The sequence below is a fragment of the Eschrichtius robustus genome, chromosome 13, assembly GCF_028021215.1.
Source record: "Eschrichtius robustus isolate mEscRob2 chromosome 13, mEscRob2.pri, whole genome shotgun sequence".
Taxonomy (NCBI): Eukaryota; Metazoa; Chordata; class Mammalia; order Artiodactyla; family Eschrichtiidae; genus Eschrichtius; species Eschrichtius robustus.
In genome coordinates this window covers 103,613,412-103,638,168 of record NC_090836.1, presented here as the reverse complement: position 1 = coordinate 103,638,168, position 24,757 = coordinate 103,613,412, and the positions used below count along the sequence as shown (strand labels likewise).

The 24,757-nt window shown below is 61.6% G+C and overlaps 2 protein-coding genes across 6 annotated transcripts in view; one reads left to right on the top strand and one right to left on the bottom strand.

Moving 5' to 3' along the window:
• CERK (ceramide kinase) overlaps window positions 1-4,720 on the top strand; it is a 58,150-nt gene extending 53,430 nt beyond the window's left edge. Inside the window, exons 12-13 of the mRNA XM_068560521.1 lie at window positions 342-550; window positions 2,338-4,720. Of these exons, the coding sequence (XP_068416622.1) occupies window positions 342-550; window positions 2,338-2,410 (282 nt within the window). The 3' untranslated portion in view covers window positions 2,411-4,720. The remainder of the gene's footprint in view (window positions 1-341; window positions 551-2,337) is intronic.
• Window positions 4,721-7,377: 2,657 nt separating this feature from the next.
• The window catches only part of GRAMD4 (GRAM domain containing 4), a 78,400-nt gene continuing 61,020 nt past the window's right edge, over window positions 7,378-24,757 (bottom strand). For all 5 annotated transcript variants that reach the window (XM_068560449.1, XM_068560451.1, XM_068560452.1 and 2 more), the window contains 15 exons: window positions 22,702-22,763; window positions 20,456-20,588; window positions 20,087-20,112; window positions 19,409-19,500; window positions 17,989-18,080; window positions 16,869-16,917; window positions 15,614-15,685; window positions 15,188-15,231; window positions 15,003-15,112; window positions 14,119-14,273; window positions 12,379-12,523; window positions 11,486-11,579; window positions 10,634-10,718; window positions 9,708-9,776; window positions 7,378-9,479 (listed from right to left, as the gene is read on the bottom strand). In XM_068560449.1, the coding sequence (XP_068416550.1) occupies window positions 9,375-9,479; window positions 9,708-9,776; window positions 10,634-10,718; window positions 11,486-11,579; window positions 12,379-12,523; window positions 14,119-14,273; window positions 15,003-15,112; window positions 15,188-15,231; window positions 15,614-15,685; window positions 16,869-16,917; window positions 17,989-18,080; window positions 19,409-19,500; window positions 20,087-20,112; window positions 20,456-20,588; window positions 22,702-22,763 (1,333 nt within the window). In that variant the 3' untranslated portion in view covers window positions 7,378-9,374. The remainder of the gene's footprint in view (window positions 9,480-9,707; window positions 9,777-10,633; window positions 10,719-11,485; window positions 11,580-12,378; window positions 12,524-14,118; window positions 14,274-15,002; window positions 15,113-15,187; window positions 15,232-15,613; window positions 15,686-16,868; window positions 16,918-17,988; window positions 18,081-19,408; window positions 19,501-20,086; window positions 20,113-20,455; window positions 20,589-22,701; window positions 22,764-24,757) is intronic.

The window sequence follows — 24,757 nt, the reverse complement described above, 5'->3', positions numbered from 1 at the left end:
GCAAGTCTAACCATACCCAGACAATTGCAACTTCTGATCAGTCTATGATTTTGGTAAAGTTTGTGGCTGTTACATTTTTTTAAGATCTGGGCCAACAGTGTTTTTATGTGGCTTTCAAAATACTGCTTGTTAAAAAGGTAAATAATCGTACAAGTTGCTGCTCAGGAATTCTTTACTCCGTGTCATTCATTGTGGATGGGACCGGGTTGTCAGAGTCGTGGTGACCACTTCTCTTGTCCCCAAGCTGCGGGGGGAGGAGCTGCCGGGAGGCCCCGACGGCTGTCCCGCCCCCAGCGCAGCACCGCTGAGAGCATGTTTTCCGTCCTGCTGTCTCTTGGTAGTTTGACTTCACTTTCGTCGAAGTCTATCGCGTCAAGAAGTTCCAGTTTGTGCCGAAGCCTGCGGAGGACGAGGACGGCAGCGTCCGGGGCCGCGGGAAGAAGCGATTGGGGCAGCTGTGCAGCGACCGCCCCCCGTGCTGCTGCGCCGTCTCCAGCAGCGCCTGGAACTGCGACGGGGAGGTTCTGAGCAGCCCTGCCATCGAGGTCAGGTGAGCGAAGGTGGCCCTGGGGCTCTGTGGGCCCGGCACCCTCACAGCCTAAAGCGTAAGAGTGCGTCGTAGACGCACGTGTGTTTCCCCTGGTGAAATCCCCAGGGAGACGCCGTTACCTCAGTTTTGGAAAGATGCTGAGGGGTTGATCTTTTCACAGGTTTTGAAGCCCCTCAGTTTTATTTTTCTCCTCCACATCCTGCACCGCCAGTACTGGCATTCTCGCTCTGGTCTCCTAACTAGTTAAACAAACTAACAAAGCGCCTTTGTGGGCACTTTCCAAGTCCTGGGTCCACTGACCACCCGGAGAGGCTCCGGCCCCGAGGAGCGAGCCCAGCCCGCGGCCGTGCTGCGGTCCAGGCGCCAGGCCCGCCCCGCCGGCCCTGAACCTGCTGGGCCTGCTGTATTTGGACTTGGGAATCTGCAGTCTGATTATATGTATTTATTACATCACCAGATGAAATAGGAGTGCCAAGAACGTGGTTTTTGGCCCCACTGAAAGACACAGTAAAGGAAACTGTTTTTTAGAAAAAGGCTATTGATTGAGGTGTGCGTGTAACAGTTACAAGAGACTGAGGGAGAACTGTAAAGTTGTAGAAGGATTCTGTCCTGTGACCAATGGCTTTAGGATCTTGGTCGACCTTAAGGAATCCAAGCTGGACTCCCGCTGGCGATAGCAGAGTGGGTGTTACATGAGCAAGGTGGTCGGGAGCCTGCCTGTAGGCCCCGCCCCCACTGCGTGGAAGGACAGGTGGCGGGCGCACCCTTCTGTGTTTCAGCGTGCTGTGTGTTCTCCCCGTTTATAATCCCCACTGTAAATGGCTCTCAGCCAACCAGCTGCTGGTCCCAGCTGGGTCTCCTGACTGCTAGCGTCCAAGCCAAAGCCGTGGGCAGGGGCAGGCTCTCCAACCTCCCCCAGTGCCCGTCTGCGTGCTCCCTGCTCTTGCGACCAGGATGCGGCCAGCGTGGCGGTGACCACCCTGCTCCCGTCTCAGGACAAGAGGCGGCTCCACGGTCACAGGCGAACCCGCCCTCCCAGTCGTGCGTGCAGGGGTTCGGCTCCTGTAGACTCACTTCACAAGTTAAGGAAACGGAATTATTTTTAATGCCGGCTTATGAATTGCTGAAAGTTAAAAAAGGCATTCTTTTGTGAAATGTATCCTACACACCTTGATAAAGATCGCGGTGCCTTGAACAGTGAGTCACTTACTTACGGGGCCTTTGGGACTAACCATCTCTCAGGAGGCTGTGACGTCATTCATCAAGTGGGACGGTGGCACTGCCAGTGGGACCCAAGAGCCCACGCTGACCTCCGAGCCCCCGCTTACGTGCTGTGGCTCTCTGTGGAAGGCGGGCGCTCGGGCTGGTGTGGCAACACTTGTCTTCCGTGACGGCACATTTCCTGTGTCTCCTACTCGCTCGGGCCTGCCCTTCAGGGGACCCTCCCCATGGCCCCGTCAGCTCAGTTCTCATAAGGAAACCGAGGCAGGGAGAGAGGCGGCCTGTGGGTTTGTTACTCTGCTCGCGGGTGGGGCGCTGGAGTTAGAACCGGGTCTGCGGGGTCCCGGATCTCCACTTGGCCGTCAGCTGCCCTTTGCAAAATAGGTCTCTCAGGAGTGTCAGGAAGTCGCTCTGCGCCCCTGGCCCGTCGCTGCCGGGTGGGACCAGAGACTGCCACGGTGAGACCCACCGTCCTGGTGCATGAGGCCCACCTCCGCCCTCGACCAGCTGGGGGGCCGAGAGTCAGGGGACGCACAGGGTCTAAGTGTGGCCCTTTGTCTCTGCAGGGTCCACTGCCAGCTGGTCCGGCTCTTTGCACGAGGAATCGAAGAGAACTTGAAGCAGGAGTCACAGCGCTGAGACGCCGTCTCGCATCGCCGGCCTTCTTGCTGTGCTTGGGAAGTGGGAACAGTATTTAAGAAAATTACTACAGACCAATTACGTTGATATGCTTTCAAACTTAGAAATTTATTTTTGATAGTTAAATGTTGATTTTAGAAAAAATACCTTTTGTCAACAATTTTGTGGACATATTTGGCATTTTCAGTTCTATGTGAGTCTTGGGGTTGCGTTTCACGTAACTTATCCTCGGCAAGTGGCGCTTGTTGATTTGGGAGTGCTTGGCTTCTTAGATTTCAACCATGCTGACGGCGCAGATGTTAAAACGGCCCATTTGTGGCTCTGTTGCAATAACTGTAGGAACAACGCGACGTGAATGCGTTCCATCGAGGTCACGCCTCCAGGACACGAGTGTCTACAAGGTCACTGATCTGCTTGACAAGACTTACCCTGTAGTAGCTTGTGATCAAGTTTTGGAAAGTAGTTGGTTCTCTTTGCCTTTGTAGTACCTGCATCTTAACTTGTGATTAAGACGTTATTACTGGACCCTTTCTGTCCCGTGCAACTACAATGCAATATCACAGTCCTGCTCAAAGTGACACTTCCAGAGTAGCCCGTTCTAGTGAGTGAGAAGAACACTCAGAGTAACGATACGGTGGCTTGAAAAATCACAGTAGTGTTTCTAGACAATCCAGCTGGGAGCGAGAACAAGTCAGGGGCTCTGGAAACGGGCAGCTTGCAAAGCACTCGCCAGGGTTTTTACTCTTTTAAATTTGGAATCCCCGAGCTCTCTATCCGCATAGCGAGGGTGCCATAGCTGGGCTTTGTGGGGAGACAGAAAGCAGCCGAGCGGGGTGGGTGAGACATTCCTGCGCGAACTGTGTGAACTCCAGACCGAGCTCCCCACCCCCAGGGGAGGGTCCCACTCCCCGGGGTCCCTTGGCTGTACCACGTGGTCCAGGTTTGTTCCTTTCTTATCTTCACACTTATTTCTATATATTTATTGAAAGTTCCGGCCTTTCAACCAGAAGAGGATAAACGGCGCCCTCACTGTCAGTGTTTTCGTTTGTTTCTGCTCAAGTGCTGGGGCCTCCCCGGGCCCAGGGGCGCCCCTCGCCTGGGCCTTGTTTTGTTTGTGTTCGCGCTTCGGTGTGTGGAAGACGCATCTACAACAGCTTTAGCTGAAACGTCAGAGGCTGCAGCTTCACCTTGGATTTGTGAAGAGGGAGTTTGTTACGAGAGGCGGTGGGAGCGGCCGCCGCCTTTCACGCAGGGTCCAGGCAGCCGCTTTAGCATCTAACAGACATCGTTTATCTTTGGAATTCCTTTGCGGTGATTTCTATTTGGAAGCACACGTGAATGTCCTGTTTCACCATGCAGTCCCGCCCAGGGCAGATGAAAGGGCAGCCTCAACAGTGGATTTTTAGGAGACCGTGTTATTAAGTGATTGTGCCAGTTGAATGATTTGATAACTGGCGGGTGAGTGAGAAGTCTGGGGATGAGAAAGAAAGAGATGCCGCCGTCTTGTTGATGCTTGCCCTCGGTGGGGAGGAAACCAAAGGTGCACGAGCTCTGCGCGGGGGACCGTGGGCACCGTGGACGCGCCGTGGAGTTGACTGCGCTGCTTCACCAGGGTCCCCGAGAGGGTCTCCAGTCCTCATCGTCCCTGGGAAATGTTTCCAGTCACTGGCCTGCCCTGAAATGCCCTGCCAATTGGAGAAAAACCGTCCAGGCCAGAGGGTAAGCATTTTACGTTCAGGAAGAAACCCCGCCACGCCACATGGTTCCTGCGTGCCTTGGCGATATTCACCGACTGCTTGCTGACATTCAAAATCGCAGACCTTGGAACTGCCCCTGGAGGTTGTGTGGCTGTCTGAGGACCGCCCCCGCCCCACCCCGGGAGCTGTGGATGACCCCGTCACGGGGCCGGAGTACCCTTCAGACCTTGCGGCGCGTGAGGACCCTGAGCGGAGCGACCCCAGCGCCTATACTGCAGGATTTTAAGAAAAAATCAGAACTGATGGCTGGACAGTGAAAACCTGGGGTCGCTGAGCAGCGTTAGTCTAGGTTGGTAACCTCCTGTGTGGCCTGTTGGTGCAGCAGTTACGCCCGGACCTTCCTCCTGGTCATCCTGATGCCGAGCGAGGGTGGCGCGTGCCTGCCCCTGGGCGGGCGGCTGACTCTGTCCTTACTGCAGTCCCGTGTAACTGGGCGGTGTGGGCAGAAAGGGGCTTAATTTCCTTTCTAGTCTTGCTGGCTTCAAGATTAGAAAATGGTGAATTTGCTCTGATATGTTTGAGAAGACAAATAAAGTTGTTACTTTGGGCAGAACGTAGCTTCTTTTTTCTCTTACGAGTTTCCTGTTGTTTTTCAAAGCAGAGTATTTTTTGTGAAAACACGTACAATTTAAAGAACAAGAGTAAAATGAACAATGGGGTACCTACCACCCAGACCAAGAAACTGAACTTCACCCCCAAGCTCCCCTGTGTGCCCTTGTGGACTGAGCCTCCCCTGCCTCCACCGAAGAGCTAACTAACTACTGTTTCAAAATTTGAGGGTATCATTTCCTTGCTTTACCCATGAGAGGGGATCGGAAGGTGGCACCCCCAAATGTGCCACTTTGGCGTAAGGACTGCTCTGAGCGGAAGACAGCTAAGAAGTGGCAGATGCCAAAAAGAGCTCTCTGCCCTCCCCCATCTGCCTGAAAGGACATCTCTTCCTCTTTGTGAGGGTGTGCCCCCTCTTCTCTCCTGGGCCCCCTTTGTCCCTGGAGACAAAGTTAGTTAGCACTGAGGTGGTGCTGCGCAAACAAACCTTAATAAAAGAACGCTTCTCTTCCATTGGTTTCTCCATATGAAATGCCCCAATACATTAACTTTACCCTAGAAGCCCAAACTCCCTTTCCTTTGTCACTTCTTGTCAAATTTATTGCCCTTTATTAAAATCCATATAAGGCGCTGGGTCTGACCACCTCTTTGTGTCTCCACTGCTTTTCTACAAAGGCCTGGAGTCACATAAAAAAAATTAAATATTAGCATTAGATAAAAACTGTATGCCGTTTCTTCTAATTTGCCTTTGGTCAGTTTAATTCACAGACCCCAACAACTGAACCTGAGAGGGTAGAAGAAAGGTGTTTTTTTTTTCCTCTTCCCCTACTTGTTTATAGTCTCAGACAGCATAGTTTTTCAGGTTTTGCTCTTTATATAAAGGCATCATACTGTGTCATTTTCTGTAGCCTGTTTCATCCTGTGGGTATTAAGAAGACGTTTTCATCATGAAACTGAATCTTCCAGTCTGAACATTGCATATATTTCCCGTTATGTAAGTCCTAATTCGCATCTTTCAATACAGATTAATAATTTTTCCATATGTCTCTTAATTTTGTTTAGATTTGTTCTTAAAAACTTCCTATTTTGAGGCTGTCATCCTTTAAAATTTTTGTTTTTATGTAGAAATGCGGTGGCTTTTTATGTATCAGATTCTATCCAGAAAAACTTGCCTCTTATTTTTCTGTAGATCTGGGGGCTTTCTATAATCACAAATATTTGAGTATTATCCTTTCCAATCTTACTGGTGCTGTGATGCCAGCCTTTGACAGTGGAGGACACTGGGGCCCAGAGTAGGAAGGGGCTGGGCTTCCTGGTTCCAGTGTTTGGGGGGCAGATCTCCACGAGCTGGGCGGCTTTCCCACACACGGCGGGGGGGGGGGCGGTTCTCCCGGACCCTCAGCTCCCAGGCAGAGGCTGCTCCCCGAGATTCCGGCGGCCTTCAGGGTCGCCTCGCCCCTCACTCCAGTCTCTGTTACAGCCAATAATGTTGGACTCGGCTTTGCCCGTTGGTTAAATACTGTGGGGAGAACAGTATTACAATCCTTGGTTCATCATGAGCACCTCTCTTTGGTCAGCGTATGACCTTATTTACCCATCACGTAGTCGTAAAATTCACTCACCAAATGCCGTGTTATTAAACAGTAAGTACCTATGAAGAGAACCCCGATTCAAGAACAAGAACGTTAATTTCATTTCCCTCTGTGGGCTGTCGGAAGAGGGCCCGCCGCAAAGAGGGGCAGAGGCTGAGTGGGAACTTCAGGTGTAGGCAGGGGACCAGGAGGTTTATTTTAGCTACAAAATCACAGCTTGGGTGTGTCGTCAGGAGAGTCACTGGCGAGGGGACAGCACTCCCGGGGGTGTCTGATGTCTGCCAGGTTCCCCAGGGACCGCTGTCCCGTCACTGCTGTGTCCAGCGCATAGGACAGCGCCTGAAGTGGATGGATGGATAGGTGGACGGATGTGGTATCCAAGGCCACCCCCCTCACCACGGAGCTGGCCCACTGGACCTGGTTTCCATCCAGCTCTGGCCACTCCCTGAGGGATGTGGGCAGGCCTCTGCCTCCCGGGGGGCTCAGGGTGCAGGGGGCTGGGGGCCCTTGGGTGTCCCCACCGCAGGTCAGTGTGCGACCTTGGGGGTCGCAGAAGCCAAGCAGCTTCCTGCATCCCTCAGTGTTCAGTGCCAGCAACTGGACCAGCTAAGCCACTAGCGCTACTAAGGACCCCTCTGCCCAGGGCCCCCTCAGCCTCAGACCTCGGGGAGGGCTGCAGGCAGCAGCTGGTCCCAGGGATGCCCACGGCCCCCGAGGGGAGGCGCCTCTGGACGGGGCCAGGACCTGTACCCCAAACTGCAAGTGCTGCTTTGGCCCCATCCCTGAGCTCCCCCCGCCCCCGAGGCGTGTGCCAGCCCGTGGACGCTCCTCCCCCGCTGGCCACCACCCCTCCTTGGCTTCCTTCTGGAAGCTGGGCCCCTGCCTCCCGCCTCCCAGTGTCCACAGCTTCCCCCGCCCGCACTCCACTCCCTGGGTGCCCACCTCGCTCCTCGGCCTTGGTGCTGAAACCCCCACTGCCCTCTAGTGCTAGTGGCCACAGGGACCCTGCCAGGAAAACTGAGCCCCCCCCCCCCCGCCCCCCGCCGACCTTAGCACAAAGCATTACAGGTTTATTTAAATAAAAATTTATAATTTATACAAGACTTTTTCTTTAAACAAGGTTTTCTTAAAAAAATGTTACTGGGGCATTTTTTTCATCAGTTCTTCATACAGTACAATCCTTTTGTTCAACAAAAGTTACACTGGTAATGAGTATTTACAGATCCAAAATAGACTCGAGCTCCAGACATAAAAAATTTAACATTCATTCTAATTCAGTGATTAGTCGCAGAAATTAAACATCTGCCCAGATTTACACAACTCAATAAAACTCCAGGCTCTCCCCAACAGGGAGCCCGCACAGGCCCGCGCTCTTCCCGGCAGGGGCCCTGGGCTTCCAAAGGGGGACCTGCCGTGGGCCACTGCAGCTGGGGACGGCCGCCCCGCACGTGGTCAGCTTTCATCTCCCTCGCTCCTCAGAAGGGACTCAAGCCAAACCACGCCACTCTGAAGGAGGCAAGTCCACTCCACGCAGGGACACACCCGCAGTGCGGGGGACAGAGTCCCACCGTGCCGACAGGGACGCGTGTTGAGCCCACAGCAGCCCCGGGGAGTGGGGCTTGAGCAGCACCCACGGGTGTCGCCCCGCAGTCACCCTGGGCCAGTTCAGGGCGCACCCTGCCTTGCCCCGGGCACAGAGGGGGTCCCACTGGGTGCGTACCCACAGCCCCCCCCAGGACTCGGTCCGCCTGCACCGACTGTGGGGCAAAGCCCAGGTCTCGGGCGGGCTCTGCCTTCGTCTCTGAAAGGTCACAGGACACCGACGCCAGGGGGAACAGGAGCTGGGCAGCCACCGCAGGGCCCCGGGACCTCACGACCGGGCCGGGGCGTGTGCTTGTCTGGCTGGTGGTGGGCGTGGCTCCCGAGCGCACTCCGCGGGGTCCCCCACCAAGGGGTGACAGGGGTGACGCCACCGAATCGCCCGCCCAACCAGCAAATGGGGAGCAAAGGTAAAAATTACGTCTGAAAAACGATACAAAAATAAGAAAAACAGCTTGCTCTCTGTAAAAAATATAATCTTCTGTTTCTTCAAAAAACAACGATCTCCGTGACACCCAGAGAACTCAGGACAAGCTGAGGGACCGGAGGTGCCCGTGTCGGGAGTGTGCCGAGCGGGGGTGGCCCCGCCGGCCCCGCCGTCGCCTGGGCGTGTCCGTCCCCGCGGCCTTCGGCCAGTCAGTCCCAATGGGACGCCGGCTTCGGGGAAGGGCCGGGCCTGCGAGACGCGCGCTCTGACCTCCCCGAGGGCGAGGGCTCTCTCCCCCTCCCCGCCGCGTGTGTGCAGGCACCAGGGGTGCGGACCCCGACCTCTGGGCTCTGCTCGCGGTCACTCCCCAACGTCCCTGCACGGCAGGCCCTCTGCCAGCCTGGGCCCCTTGGGCCTGAGGCGCTCTGGTCCACTCCCACCCCGGCCCGGGAGTCCCCCTCACCCACCCCGGCACAGCAGCCTGGAGGCCGGGGCGACCCCGAAGCGGCTGTCCTCCTGGGCCTTTCCACCGCACGGCGCTCCGCATCCTCCTAAGGAGCTGATCTCGGGCCCCCGGCCAGCTGGTCAGCACCGCGCTCCCGGGACGTGCACGGGGGTCTCCCTAAAGGACGGGCCCGTTCACGGCGCTGGCCAAGGGCCCCCACGTCGCCTGTCGCCGGCGTCCTTCACCCCGGGGAGGGCCCCGCATGCTCCTCGTGTGGCTTTGGTGTGGCAGAGCTACTGGCCTCCGAGAGCCGGGGTGCGGCCGCGCCGGTCTCCGCCCGGTGGGGACAGAGAAGGCGCAGTTGTGCCTGGCGGTGTGTCCTGCGTGTCATCCTTCCCGGTGGCCTCGTGTCCACAAGACGCGCCCTCGAGAGTCCCGACCCCTGTGCGAAGGAGTCTGTAAAACGCAGGGTCAACACAATAGAAACCACAGATCAAGGGGGTTATTGCAAAAGATCACGAGGATGTCCAGTTTTTCTGCACTACCGAATTATTAAAAAAAGAAAAACTCCCAGCGACGTCACGGCGAGGCAACCCTAGCTGTCGCCGCCCGATGCCGCCGCCGCCGTGATCTTCATGTACTGGCTGAAGATGGTCTCGAACGCCTCGTCTCTGTGCACCATGGCGCCGAACACCAGCGGCTGGCGGGGAGAGGAAGCACCAGCGGCGAGTCCGTGGGCGGCCAGGTCCACATGGAGCCGCCCCTCCCCGCCAGCACCTGCGCTGGGCCGCAGCCTCCTGCCCCGGGAGGGAGGGAGGGGGCTTCCCAGGCCCCTCTGCCCGGCCGCAAGCCTGGCCAGCCTGCGCTCAGAGCCACGCCCGGGCCCCCCCCCCCCCCCGCCCCTCCCCGGCCCCCACCCGGCACTTACTTTCTGTGTTGATGGCGTGGACACGGCAATCCCCATGCCCGACCCCGGGAGGACGGAGAGGACCTTGTACTGAAAGCCAACGGCATGCCTGTCACCACGGGCCCCCCTGGAGACGGAGCCACCCTCCTCACACCCCAGGGCACTCTCCACAGAGCCCCAGACGGGCCTGGGCCTTCCCAGCCAGCAGAGAACAAGGACTGACAGTGTGAACGAAACAGCAGACCTGCTGACACTGCCGCCCAGCCTTGCCGGGGTCTCCCCAGGAGCGCTGTGTGGGGGTAACAGGCCCCCCAACCCGATCTTGCTCCTGTGACCCCACCGACCACACACCTCTCTGGGAGGGAGGGACCCACCACAGCCACAGGGGTGCTCCTGACACACCTGCCCAGCGGACCCCTGGGGCCCACCCAGGATGCCCAGAGGGGGCGCGGGTGGGCCTGGCCACCCCGCCAGGTGTGTGTGTCAGGCTCTGCGCACACCTGTGCCTGCTCCACGTGACACGACGGAAAGTGCTAGAAAATGCCGGAGCCAGGACAGCCTACCCCGGGGGAACGTCTCAGGGCCAAGGGGCAGACGGCACAGCGGTGAGAGCGGGCTCGGGCGCCCAGCTGCCGGGGCCCAGCTCACTGCCCCCCGCCCCGACTCCCATCTGTGCAAGGATGCCAGGCGCTGGCCCACCAGGCAGAAGAGAGGGCCCAGCCCGCGGCGCGTGGATATCCCCCGACGGGCCGCAGGGCTCGGCACAGACACCGCCTAGAAGCTGGGCCCTGCCGCGGGGAGAAACGCCGCCTGCCCGACCGTCCAGACAGCAACCCTCGTCTTGTTCTAATCGCACCCCACTCCCAACTCGACCGCCAGCTTCATGACCCCGCAGCGCCTCCGCTCCTGAGACTGGGGGGTGAGGGCGAGCAGGGCGCCGCACCCACCTTTTGAATGTCCGTGATGTCCACCAGCTTGATGACTTTGTTCCTCTTGGAGAAGCCGGACTTGGAGCTTTCGAAGCACAGGTAACTACCGGGGGCGGCGGCGGGGGGCAAGGGAGGACAGAGCACAGCCCAGCAGGTGAGCCAGAGGGCACCGTGCCCGGCGGCTGCAGCCACAGCCCAGACACAGGGCCCCCTCACCTGCCGCGACGCGCCGGCCTCTTACAACCGATTTCATTTTTACCGAGTCTCACAGCTTCTCAGGTTTAAAACCCACTGCTTTGCACTGAACCCGACCCACGTTCCCATGACGTGAGCATCCCCGGGACGTCCAACAAGAGACCTGTGTGTCCCTGAGGCCCGGCCGGGGTCTCCTCGGCCAGTTCCTCCAGCGAGGGAGACGAACGGGTGGTCCTTGGCTGAGAGTGGGGGGCGAGGTGGCCGAGGGTCCCCAGGGCTAAGACCAGACCCCACCGTGCACCTGCTCCGCCCCTCCCACCCCTGGCGGTAGCTGGGCTGCTACGCCCCGAAAGGAGGGTAACGAGAGCCCTGCTGCCGCCCTGGGGCCAGGGCCCTGGCTGGGGGAACGAACCGCACGGTTCCCGCCGCACGACGTTGGGTACCCAGACCAGGCCATTCTGGGGCCTGGGGAAATGACGGCCTGCGGCCCCGGCTGCGGCCGGCTCAGAGGCAGCACCTCCCCACCCGGCGGCCGGGAGCCAGCAGGAGTCGGGCTCTCGGCAGGGCTAGGGGTCCCCACGGCTAGGCCGCCCTGGACCGCGGGGCCTGCGAGGAGCCCCGTCTCATCCTGGCCCCAGCCGGAGGGCGCGCCCGCCCGCCGCCGGCCTCACTCACTTCTCCGTCACGTACAGGACCCCGTTCCTGATGTAGTCGGTCGGCATCTTCCGGTCTCTGTTTATCAAGCAGCACCGCCAGCCGCTCTCACACACTGACGGGGACAAAAGCGGCCCGTGACCTTTCCTACTGGAAATACCCGCCCTCTGACTTCATGTTGGAACCATCAGCACTGGCTTTTCAAGGATATACTGACGTTCACCCTCCGCCATCAGGTGAAACCCACAGTGGGAGGAAAGTGGCCTCTGAGAGCCTCTGGAAAGCAGATGTTTTCCCCTCCCACGTCAATGGGCGGGGATTTTGTTGTTGTTGTTTTTTAAAGGAAAAGCACAATTTAAATAAATCAAACTACGGCCCTGACTCTCAAGGTTCACGGTCTGGGTCAGCAGAAAGAGGGCTCAGGAGAAGGTCAAAACTTAAATTCTCCAAAGTTCTCTTTCTGCAGTTGGCATCACACACGACAGACGCCAAATCGCTGAAGAGCCCCCAACCCGCCTCACAGAGAGCCGGGCAGCGCAGGTGTTTCGGGGGAGGCCGAGCAGGGCCCTGGGCTCCCGAGTCACCTGTCACCACCCAGCTTTCTAGGAGGCCACAGCAAGGGACGAGCGGGCCAAAGCAGGACCGGGAAGCCCCTGCACGCGTGGCGCCGAGGCTGGCGGCCACGCCGAGTCGCGCTCTGCGGCTCCGCTTCGGGGCCGGCCGGCCGGCCGGCCGGCCTGCCTGCCTTTCCGCTGTCAAGCCACCCACTGCAGACGCGCCCGGCCCCTCCGACCCACCCGCCCAGGAAGCCCGGGAAGGGGGAGGCGGGCGGGCGGCCCTCCCTCGGCCCCCGTCGGGCCCCCCAGCACTGGGGCGGGCGACCCCGCCTGGCCACGGGCTCAGCACACACGTACCCGCCAGCGGACGCTCGTTTTCTGTCAAGTTAAAGATTTCGTGGAAATTGCTCTTCTTGGCGCCGTGGACGCGGCTGGCGTCCTCGTCCTTGTTCAGGCCGGCGGGCGCGCTGGTCACGTAGCTCCGCGAGGAGGCCGTCTGCGGCTGCCGAGGGCACACGACGTCGCCGTCAGCCCCGCCGGCCAGGGGCGGGGAGGGGGGGGGGGGGAAGCCGTGGGCGGGCGTGAGGGGGCGGGGCCGAGCCGGGACGCACGCACGCACGCACGCAGCCTAGCCCCGCCCCACCCAGGCCCCGCCCAGGCCCCGCCCCACGCGTGGACGAGCGGAGAGGCAGGCACACCCAGACGTGGGGTCCCGTCCTCCTCGCCCACGAGCCCCGGTCTAGGCAGAGCAGCCCGGCTGCGGCGGGCAGACCCTCTCCCCGTGACGTCACGCTGTTCCGAGCCCGACCCAGCACGTGCGGTCAGCGCGGTGCCGGCAGGCGCTCACGCCCGCGCTGCGGACACCGGGACCGGCCGCGGGACGGGCCACTGAGAGCAAGGTTGGCAAGTCAGACGGAGTCAGACCACAGCAACGCGCGGCATCAGGGCACAGCGTGGGGGTGCGGGTACCACACAGACACCGTACCGTTGTGTCCCGACAGCTGGCCGGACGGGACCACAGACACGTGCGACCACAACGGAAGGAAAGGTGGGTCCACGTGACGCGAGGCGGTCGGTAAACACCAGCTGAGCAAGCAGCACGCGCAGACACACGGCCGCGGGACGCCCTGGTGGGGTCGCCCTCCACCCCGGGAAGCCCACCTCCCAGCCGCTCGGGTCTACGACACTTAGGGAGCCAGGCTGCCCGCTCTTGGGCCTCACCCCTTGGGTCCACCTCCTTCTGCGTGACCAGAGCCCACCCACCAGCTCCCCAAGGTGCGGGCTGCTCCTGCCTGCCCGGCTGCACACCTGGCTTGCGAGTCTGGGGCCCCAACAAGCTTTGTTGTCCTAGAACCCAGGAAGCCTGATCCACACTTGACCCAGAGCTTCCCTTCCACGGACAAAAGCATCAGTTCCCAGACACCCTTTCCTCAAAGGACACTCATACGCGAGACTCTGAAATCCAACGTCACCTCCTCCAGGAAGCCCTCCTACACCTCCGTGGGAGTCCTACTAAGCCCAGAACCTCCCCACTAGTCTGAGACCCCAGGAGGAGCACCAAGGCCAGCTTGCCCTCCTCGTCCTGGCTCTGGACAGGGTGCCTAACTAATGCCCACATGGCCTTCCACCCAGTCCCAGCCCATGAGCACAAAATGTGCCCATCTCGGCCTTGCTGTCCCCTTGCCAGGAACAGCAGGGACCTGGCACCCAACCAGAGAGCAGTCACTCCCAGGGCTCCCAGGGTCTCGGCAGTCACGGCCAACACCCTGTACCCTCCTGCCCTTGGCCTGGGGGCCAGCCGCACCTGGCGGGGCCCACTCCCCAGCCAGCCTAGGTGGGTAGGGGCCCCCTGACCAGCCTCCAAGCGCTGCACAGCCTCCCCCAGCAGCCGTCCCCTGCCCAGGGCTGGCCAGCCCCAGGGTGTCCGCCCTGGACCTTCGGGACAGCAGAGCCGGTCACAGCGAATCCACCCCCGCAGCTGTCTTAAGTTGTCTGTTTCAAGGGCCCCGAGAGTCAAAGACACCAGCCTCCCCGCAAGCCAGAAGTGAGGGACAGCGGCGTGTGGCCGGCGCATCTCCCGGCCGCCGCGGGGCCTACCCTTCGTGACACAGCGGTGCTGGAGCGCTCCTTGAGCTGGGGGTCCGTAGGGAGACTCTTCCAGATGATGTAGGGAGTGTCATACTTGGCTCTCAGCCTCGGGCAGCGTTTGAAGATAAAATCGATGACAAAAAGCTTGATTCCGGCGTAGAGTCCTAGGGGCAGAATGAGGTCCCGTTTCTCCAGGACCCTGCGGCCCTGCCCGTGTGGCCGGCACGGCGGTCCCCGCCCTGCGGGGTGCTCCGTGGAGGGCCTCCCGGGACCCAGGTGTGGGCCGATGGTCCTGGGGTGGTTACACAGGGCAGGGAAGTGACCCCAGCTGAAAGGGAAGCCACTTCTGTGGGTGTGTTGTTGCCTCCAACCCAGAGGTGGCTCAGGCCAAACACTAACCTGTCCCTGAAACCGACCGACCAAACAAAACCACGAGTCACCATCCTCCAAAGGGGACGTGAGCAGGACTTCAGGGGACCCGTCCCCAGCCTGCCCACCCCTGACTAGGTGAGCCGGCAGTGATGGCCAGGGGCTCCCACACCCCGGTCAGGGCACCTGCGTTGGCCCAGGTCCCCAGAGAAACGAGACAGACAGCCCGGAGCACGCTGCACTTCCGTTGGCGTTTGTCCTTCCCCCCACGGCCTCATTTGCCTGCCCCGGTTTTCCTGACGAGGGGGGGCGGGGAGGGGGCGAGAGACGGAGGACCCACCTGCACGTTGGGGGCCGAAGGGCAGGTGGGGACAGTGCCCAGACCATGAGGCCCCCGAACTGTGTGACCGCCACACCCAACACTCCAGCTCAGGCCGGGCGCCCCCTGCCCGCCCCCCACCCACGCACCATGGACGGTGCTGATGAGACGGCGCGGCGCGCTGACCGTCCGGCAGGCTCCTTACCCAGGGCCAGCCCCACCAGGCGGTAGGGGAAGAAGCAGGAGGCGAGGAAGGCGGCCCACAGCGCGACGTACAGCTTCTGTGTGATCTCAGGCTGCACCCACATGAACAGGCTGGAAGGGAGAGGGGAGGTTCAGCCAGGTGGCGGGCGCAGCCTCGACGCGGCCGGCCGGGGGCTGATGACTTACTTCTTGATCTTTTCCAGGATGTCGGCCATCTTGCCAAAGAGGTTCTGTGTGAAGAAGCAGCTGCGGTCACGACAGACCCCCGGGGCCACAGGGCAATGCTGTAGACGCCCAGCGCCCGGGAGACCACGGCCGGCGCCACGGAGCCCGTGGTCCTGCCCAGCCGCTCCCAGGCCGAGGACCGGGTGATGGTCCGATCCGAATCACGGGTTAAGGCACCGCTCGAGACGAGGGACCCAGGCCTGCACCCTCCCGGGAGCTGGCCTGGCACTGGTCAGGAAGGCCTCCACCAGCCGGGGCGCCGGCGTCAGGCCAAGCCAAGAGGGCCCTCCCCACCAATCGGGTTGTCTCGGGTGTCAGCTCCCAGACAAGCCAGGCCTGGAGGGCTGGGTAGCTGGGGTCCCCCCACCTGGAGCCCAGCAGCGGTACCTGGGCTTTCTGGGCGACGTCCAGCACGAGCTGGAACTTCTCAGACACGGTCAGGTCTTCCTTTGGAGGCTCCTTCAGTCAAAGGGGAAAGAGAATTTCCACTGAAATTTAACAGTTCAGAGAAATTACTGACAAAAACAGCAAGGAGGCCTCCCAGCCCGGGGACCAGGTCTCTGCTGCCCCGCCCGACACAGTCAGAGGGACGGGCATCCCTGGGGGGCCCAGCCCGAGGGGGCAGCCCGGGCAGCTGTGCTAGCTGACACCCGTCTGGTGCCTGAGAGGGTGGTAGGCAGCCCCCCAGCTGGGCAGGGCTGCTTAAACAGATCACCTTCAGAGGTGCATCTGAGACCACAGAGCCCGCGCCCACCCCGCACTTCACAGGCGGGGGGAACTGAGGTCCCAGCAGGGGGGCCTGATTTTGTCCTGCTTGTCTGAGTTCATTCAGCAAGAAACTCCCTAAGACCTCCAGGTACCAGGGCCAAAGGACACAGGCCTGCCTCCCCAGAGACACCCTCCCTGACCCCTGTCTAAAGGGGCCCCTGCAGACACCACCACATCCTGCACCCCTACTGTGAGCTCTACGCACATGGTAGGTGCTCAAACACCTGATGAAGCCCATGGACGCACCGTGGCCTCCCTCCTGCCTGTGCCCGGTGGTTCAGCCCCACGGGCCAGAGTCCCCCGTAGAGTGGTGGGCAAACTTTCTGTAAAGGGCCAGGTGATAAGCACATGTGCCTCCGCAGGCCCAATGGTTGGTCACAGCAGCTTGGCTGCTGCAGCCCCAAAGCAGCCACAGCGTAAACGAACAGGCGTTGACAGGGACCAACAAAACCTTGTTTACACAGTCGGGCGGCAGGCCACTGGTCCAGCCCATCCATCGTTCACCTCCCTCCACGGGAGGCTGTGAGCGGCTACAGGGGCCCCCTCGCTACTTCCCTTCCACATCACGTCCCAGCTGAGGAGGGTCAGGTCAAGCCAAGCCCGGCCAGGCCAACCTGCTTCCCACGCAGCCAAGCCCAGGCTCGTGAAGGGCACTCGGGCATCAGCTGGCGAGGGGTCAGGGTGCGGCCACACAGGGCTCCGCGTAGGGGCGGCTGGCCTCCTCCTCCCCGACCTCTCCTCGCCTGGCAGGGTTCCCCGCCGGCGTCCGCACAGCTGCACCTGGAGGCCTCGGGGGACCTGCGGCCCCCGCACAGCACTGGCGGGTGGAGCCTGGCCCCCCCCCCCCGGCGATGGGGCCCCGCCCAGGACTCACCACCACTTCGGACACTTCAGGCACGATGCTCCACTGTATCCTCCAGCCCCTGGCAAACAGGAGACAGCATCGTCTGCAGGCGGCGGCCGTAGAGGGGTGACGTTAAGTCACCAGGCCGGTGCTCCCAGCTAGGAGCCGCCCCCGGAAAGTTTGGCCACTGGGGCAGGAGCTTCAGAAACACCCGGCCGTCTGCCGAGACCACCAGGGCCCCCTCCTAGGCTCCTGAGAGGTGACCCAGGTCACCCCCACGGATCCCTCCCCAGGGGCCCTCCTGGGGGTGGGCACACATTTACAAACACCCAGAGGTGACGGGCCTCTCAAAATAAATGGCAATGGCAACCACTTTAGTGAACCACGTCTAGTCTGGGCACGGAGAACCCTTTCATAAGCGCTTAAAAGTTTTCTATGAGAAACATTTTCAAATGAACCAACTTAGGCAGCCGCAGAGAAGCACCTAGAAAAACAGTGAACTTTTGAACGGCTCAGTGAAAATACAGAAGGCAGGGGCCTCCTCTCAGGCCCGACATGAAGCTGGGGTTCACTCTGGGGGGCGACCTCAGGTCCACACAGACCCAGGAGGGCCCGGGGATGCGGGGTTCCCACCCCAGCGTGCTGACTTCCAATAGCGCCGCCCACCCCCAGCCTCGAGATGGAAAGGGGGTGCTCGGAGAGGGCGCAGGGAAGACACCGCGTGGCCCTGGGCTCTGTCTGGGGTTGCTGAGTCCCAGCGCCTCTTCGGCACCTGCACCCCGACCAGTGGGGACCTCCCAGGGCACAGAACCGCTGCAGCTCCGTCAACCCCCCTCCACCCATTGGGATGTCACTGCTGAGGTGTGTGTGGAGGGGGGACTTCCCTGCCCAAAAGCAGCACGACCAGAGGAGGGGCCGGAGTGACCCCAAAGCCGGCACCCGCTGGCAGCCTGCTGGGAAGAGCTGCTGGGGTTTGGGAATCACCCTGCCCGCTGCAGCGAACCATCCTCCTGGGGGCTCGGGAACTATCAGAGGACAACCTCCCAAAACGCCAGCACGTGACGCAGAGCCGGCTTAGCACGTGCCCTGCCGTGCGCGTAACGCAGGAAGACAGCACAGCCGCGAACACACAACAAACCGGAGCACCTACCTGGCTATGAGGTAATTGAGGGATAACCTCAAAATTGCTAGAAATAAGAACATGGGGATGGCCCAGCCATGCCACACGGCATTCATGTACACCTGCGGGTTTGGAGAGAAACGGGTCGGGAAGGAGACGGTTAGGCGACCTGCCAGCGTGGTTCAGGACAGACCAGATCCCTCTCTCCCCAAGCCAGGCAGGCCGCGCTCGCAGGGAGGGAGACCAGGCCCCAGCAGCCCTCTGCAGGCCCGAGGACCAGGGCACGCAGCGTAGACAAACCCGCTCAGGGAGGAGGTGAGATGGAAACACTGCTCTGGGTGGGCGGGGAGCGGTTATGCCCCGGAAGGAGCAGCCTGGACGTGGCCCGGGATCACAGGAGGAGGGCTGACCCCACAGAGAGGCCCTGGCCCACCGCCGCTGCGGGCCCACCTGCCAGAGCCGGAGGCATCCGCGTACCCAGCACTGCTGACCGTCTACCCCGCGCCACAGGGCAGGCAGAGCGCGGGGCACAGCGCTGGCGCTCAGAGAGTGTAGGGGACGCATGCGGTGGGTTCAGGAGGAGGCCTGGCAGGTGGTCTGAACGGCGGGCAGGGCTAGCTCAGCCGTAACACACAGGCGGAACTAGGGACCTGGGACCCAAAGCAGCCAAGGCCCCATGGAGCAGAGTGCTTGTGAAGGGTGGCCGGAGGAGAGCTCCAGGGTGGAGGGGGCTGGCCCCTGGCCACCACGGCCTGTCCTCTGCATGTGCACAACACCCATCTCCCCGGTGGACGGTGGGCCCCTGGGGCTTCAGGGCAGCCCTCGGGACCCTCTCAGGTGGAGGCCACCTATGGGGGCCTCTGCAGAGATGGGGCCTTCGGGGGCTGTGGCTCTCCCCCTCCATCCTCCTTCCTCCTTCCACTGGACAGCAGGGCCTCCCCAGGCAGGGCTGGGAGCAGCCACCGCAGGACAATTCAGACTGCGACTGGGCCTGTCTTCCCCAAAGCACCCCTTGATGCTGGCCCAACGCCGCCTACCTTCCCCAGGCCTGGTGGCCTGCTTGGCCCCTAGGCCACTGTGCGCCCGCCAGGAGCCTCCCCCAGCCGCCGGTGCCTGATGGGAGGGACGGCTGGTTTCTGCACAAGCAGACAGACCGCCCCACCGGCCCTTCCCCAACCCACTTGGGAAAGTCGGCCATAAGCTTGGCACGAGGCCCTCTCCTGAGAACACTGCTGCAGGGATTCTGGGCAGGCGGGGAGCCCCAGTGCCAGCCCCGGGCTGCACCCCACAACACCCTTATCCAGTCCTTACAACTGCCCTGCAGCCCACTTTACAGACGGAAACACCGAGGCCGGGAGCTGCCCCGCACGGCAGGGATGGGGGGGGGGGGTCCCTCAGGAAACCTCAGGGAGGGTGCACAGCCCACCAGCCACCCGCGGGGAGCACTCACGGTGAAGGCGATGGCAGACGTGTAGACGGAGTACCAGTCGGATAAGGCAGAGAGGTTCTTCACAAAGCTGGTGACAGGCTTGGCACCGCGCTCTGGGGACAGAACAGGCCACGCGGTCAGGCCAGCGCTAGCCCGGCCCTCGGACACACCTGGCGGTCCGGCTGCTGCAGCAGCTGGCGGTGCGGGGCGGGGGAGGGAACCAAAAGGAGCAAAGCAAACCCCAACCGTCGCGGGCTCCCAGCGCGCCTGACCCCAGGCCAGCGCTCCCGCGGCCACTCCCGGGCTGCGGTCCGTCCTCCGTCCCCACGGGGAGACGTCTAGAGTCTGCCTGTCTGCCCCGGCCCGTGCCCGCAGGCGGGGAACGGGGGTTTAGTTCACAGACCCCGGGACCTGACAAGTATCTGGAGAAGCACCACGTTTCGCTGGGGCTCCCAGGCCTGGAGGGAAACTCGGCTTCTGGCCATGGGCCAGGGGCGGACAGACGGACGGGGTGGGCCTGGGACATACTTCCCACAGCGTTAGGAAGAAGGCTGGGCTGGAAAATCCTGAAAAATGTGCTTCCGGAAGCAAGTCCAGTTCAGTGCAAGACCGCAGTCACCCCCCGGGCGGCCCTGGCCCCAGCGGCTCAACACAGCCAGAGACGAGCGGGTACTTACTAAGTCCACGCCGGGTACTTACTGAGCCTCCTCATGTTCTCGGTCAACCTAAGAGGGGGGAAGAGATGAGCGCCAGCACCCACTCGGCTGCAGCCGCGTCCTGACCCCGCAGCTCCCTGCGGGCCCTCGGGGAGCACGGGTGACCCACGAGGGGCGGCTTCCTCGTCTCCTGCCCACGCTGCCCCCACCCGAGTCTGAGAGCCCGGCCCGCGGGCACTCTTGGGGTCGCCACCGTCCCCGCGTGGCATCTGTCGCAAAGCACCAGTACGACCACTGACTGGGGGGCACGGCCGTGCGGCCGGCCCCCGCGAAACCTCCCCGGCTTTGCTTGCCGCCCCGAGGAGGCCTGTCCTGCTCCATCCCTCCACCCCGACCTCCACCAGGGCCCCACCTCCGGGCGCTGAGGGGCTCCTCCGTCTCCACCGTGCTCTCCTCGGGCTGGAACCGGAAGTCCTCCACGTACTCCCCGAATTTCTCATAGAACCACTTCTGGACACGGGGGCACAGCCCCTGGCTCCGTCGGTCTGCAGGACGGGGCGGGGGTCCGGGTGAGGGCAGCAGGCCGGGAGGGGCCTCACAGAGCGGCAGAGGCGGGGGCACTGGCGGGTGGGGCGCCCGGCCGGGCCAGCGAGGGCGCGTCCACGCCAGAACCGTGAGGGGCCGCGTGCCCTGAGAACAGAGCCCGACCCACTTCACCACGAGGTGCAAACCAACCGACGCAGACCCCGGGGGTCCCCATGTTCCTCACACCGACCCCCGGCTTGTTGGAGGCTGTCCCCAGCACAGGTGCCGTCCAGGCGAGCTCTCAGCCCACCGCTGGCGCTGCGTTGACCACCCGCCACCGCCGGGCACACTGCTTGGTCTGGGAAGTGGCCAGGTGGGCTCACTCCCAGGGACACCCGGACCCTGGGGAACAGCCAGTGGGCGTGCGTCAGGGGCTGTGGTCCGCTGGGGGCCCCAGTGAAGTCACCCACATCAGACTCAGAAAACCAGCCCGAATCCCGCGGAACAAGTCCGTCCCGTCCAAGAGCAGGTCGTGGAGTCGCCTGCAGGGGGCGCCGTCCCACCACAGTTAGAGGGGGATGGAGTGCACGCAGGTGGGCGTGTGCTGCCAGCTCGAAGGGACGGAGGCCGGGGGATGGAGGGTGGTGCACACAGAGCCCGCGAGGCTCAGAAATGCCCAGAGGAGGGGCGGCAAGGGCCCGGGGTTCTCGCAGCCCACCTGGAGCACGACAGGGTCTTTAGGGAGAGAGTCTAGGCAGGCTCAGCCCTATAACCGCTTGGACAGCAGCTGCGGACAGTGAGTAATGGGACGGGCGTGGCTGCATCCCCAGGAAACCACACTGACGCCGCCGAAAGTTGAAATTTATGGAACGTTCACGTGTCAAATCCTTTTGATTTGTTTTCAACCATTTAAAAGTGTGAGAAGATGTTTTTCAACGTAAAGGCAGATGGGGAGCTGTAGTTCGCCGACCCCGGGTCTAGGTCAGGCCGGCTGCCCGAGTGGACAGGCCTCACGGCGCTCCCGAGCCCCACTCCACCCCAGCGCCACGGAGAGCACCCGTCCCCGCCACCTACGTCCTCGGGGCTGCACTCGGTGGCGTCCTTCCCTCCCTACCCACACTCCCCACCTCCCACGCAGAGCACGACACGGCGACCCTCGGTGTGGGTACGGGGTGGACGGACTCTCCTCTGACACTTCCCACCAGTGCAGCAGGCTCATCAATCGCCACACACAGCAGGGGCCTGGGCGGGGGGCGGGGGGTCTCTAGTGCTGTACCTGGCTCGGAACCTGGGCCACTGGTCATGAACCCTGAGAACCCAAGGGGACCATGACCCAGTGGACACAGCAGCCAATGCCGCACCCGGCCAGCCCGTCGGCGGGTCCAGCACCGGGGCCCTGGGAAAGAGGCGTCTCCCTCTCTGGACGGCAGGTAGGGCGCCAGGACCCGGCCCTGGTCTGAGCTCAGCCTCCACCTGGAGCGTAAGCCTGAGAGGCCTTCCCTCCCGGGCCTCGGTCTCCTCACCTTTACACTGGGCAGGGCTTAACCGAAGGCCCTCCTGGTGTGGCTCTCTGAGCCCCCAGCACAGGCAGGGGCTTAGCGTCAACGGTCAGCCTGCGAGGGACCTGGGTCCACCACAAATCCGGCCCCTCGAGAAGCCCAGTTTCCCCCCATGCCATCCTCTGAAGGACAATTTCAGAAAGTGCCAAGTGCGGAGGGAGGTAAGGAACTCGAGCCCGGGGTGGGAAGAGAAGGCACTGAAAGCAGCTCTGCGTCCTGACCTGGGGGGCGCTGGGCACAATGCCCGCAGCTGACCCCACCTCCCCACTCACCCCCTTGTCAGGACAGCCGGCCTCTGGAAGCAAGCAGGTCGCCAGGCCAGGGGCCAAGCAGCCAGTGTGACCACGACATGATTCCTCTTTGGGGAAGGGCTGGGGGACATGTCGCGTTGTATTTTTAGGAGAAAATAAAGTCATGTTTTGATCGAATGCCTTGCATCTGCTACGGAGACTCACCAACCGGTAATCAGAGACACTAACCCAGTTCCAACAGGAGGGGGTCCCCGGAAGTGAGCAGGTACGCCCGGGAACAGAACCAACAACCCTCCCACCCCACCTCCGTCCCCCAGGCCTACCTGCTCCATTATTGACCTGGGCCTGCCCTTTTGGAGGCTGCTGAGCTGGCGGGTCCTCGGCTCTTAAAGAGGGGGGAGAAGAAGCAAGATCTCTGTTAGTTCAAAACACAGCACGATGAGTCCGGGCTTCGCAAAGTTCCCGCGCTCACGGGAGCCACGCCCACGGGAGCCACGCCCAACACCAGAGTGCCCGTTCCCACCCTTGGGGCTCCCTCTGGGGTCCTGGCTGCTCAGCTCAGACGCCAGGTGAGGGCGGTAGGGCAAGCCCAGAGCTGCATTCCTCACGGGCACACTTTATTTAGTTAGTTATTTTTGGCTGCGCTGGGTCTTCGTTGCTGCGCGCGGGCTTTCTCTAGTTTTGGGGAGTGGGGGCTACTCTTCACTGTGGTGCGCGGGCTTCTCATTGCGGTGGCTTCTCTTGTTGCGGAGCACGGACTCTAGGCGCGGGGGCTTCAGTAGTTGTGGCATGTGGGCCCAGTAGTTGCGGCTCGCGGGCTCTAGAGCACAGGCTCACTAGTTGTGGCGCACGGGCTTAGTTGCTCCACGGCTTGTGGGATCTTCCGGGACCAGGGCTCGAACCTGTCTGTGTCCCCTGCATTGGCAGGAGGATTCTTAATCTCTGCGCCACCAGGGAAGTCCTACACTTCTTGTTTTTTGATGACCAAACACTGTCTCAAACATACAACTCTTTTCTATTAATTTTGACCCATTTGCTTCTTTATTTAATGTTAAGCTCAGAATAAACAGCTCTTACACCAGTTACTTGGCCTGCTAATGAAAAGGTACTCAGCGACACACATATTTAGCAAGCACCATGCAAGGCCACAGGCTGGGTGAGCCCCTGCCCGGCAAGCTGTGCACAGGTCCCAGCTTGGTCCGTGCCGGCCACCTACCCGGCTCCCTGCCCCTGCGGCCTCGCGGCACCTGACCACAGCAGTCACCCGACCTCAGAGCCTTCCCGGAGTCCTGGCCACCCGCTGGATCCTGACCACAGACCTGACTTTCAGCCACAGGCCCTGACGGACTGGCCCCCAGCCGCTGGCCGGACCCCCTTCCCTTGGGCAGTGCCCTGTCCCTGACTGGCCAGCCCACCTGCCCTCCTCACCCTGCACTGGCCTGGGCTACCAACACGCCACACTGCTGCCGTGGTTCCCAGTGCAGCAGAGATCCCAGGATGTGGGAAAAGTGGCACCCCAGGCAAACCTCGGCAGGACTGGGGGGGCACGGGGGGCTCTGCCAGGACAGAGACAGTGGGGCTGGGAGACCCTCGGCAGGCGCGCCCCCTCGGCATCCTGCTCTGTTCACACAACGTGATCTTGTAATAGGGAAGAACCTTTGTATCCTGTCACAAGTTCATCACTAAAGAGATGTTGCCTATAAGCTTAAATTATACATAGTGGCCCATCTCTGGGAACCCTGCCTCCCAGGTAATGACCGTTAAGCTAAAATACCTTTGTTCAGCTCACAGGAAACCTCCTGCCCAGGCCCACCTGTGAATGACTGCAGCCAGGAAGAAATGAACACATCCCCTCTGGGGGCTGATGGGAACCAGGAAGCGTTTGGCTTTACTCTCCCTCCCCTTTTCGTCTAAAAGGAGCCTGAATTCTAAGTCAGGCAAGATGGTTCTTCGGGGCACGAGCCCACCATCCTCTTGGTCTGCTGGATTTCCGAATAAAGTCGTTACTCCCTGTCCCAACAACTCGCCTCTCGATATTGGCCTGTCGTGTGGTGCGCGGTAGGAGCTTAGACCGGTAACAATCCCCCTCCAGCACCTCCGTGAACCGACCCGCTGTGCGGGTTTATAACCCGTAACTGCAGCCCATCACGGCCGCACCGTGCTGGAGCGGGAAGCGCGGAGGACAAGCTGGATCCGAGAAGGGCAGGGTGAGCAGGGGGCGAGCCTGCAGCCTCGTGAAGCCGTGGACAGGGAACCATGAGACAGAGGGGGGGGTCCCAGAGAAGAGAGCCATGGTGGAAGAGGAGGGGGCTAGGCCTCCACGCCCACCCCTCCCTGTGGCCAGGCTGCCCCAACGGCCATCCGTGCTCGGAGCTACTG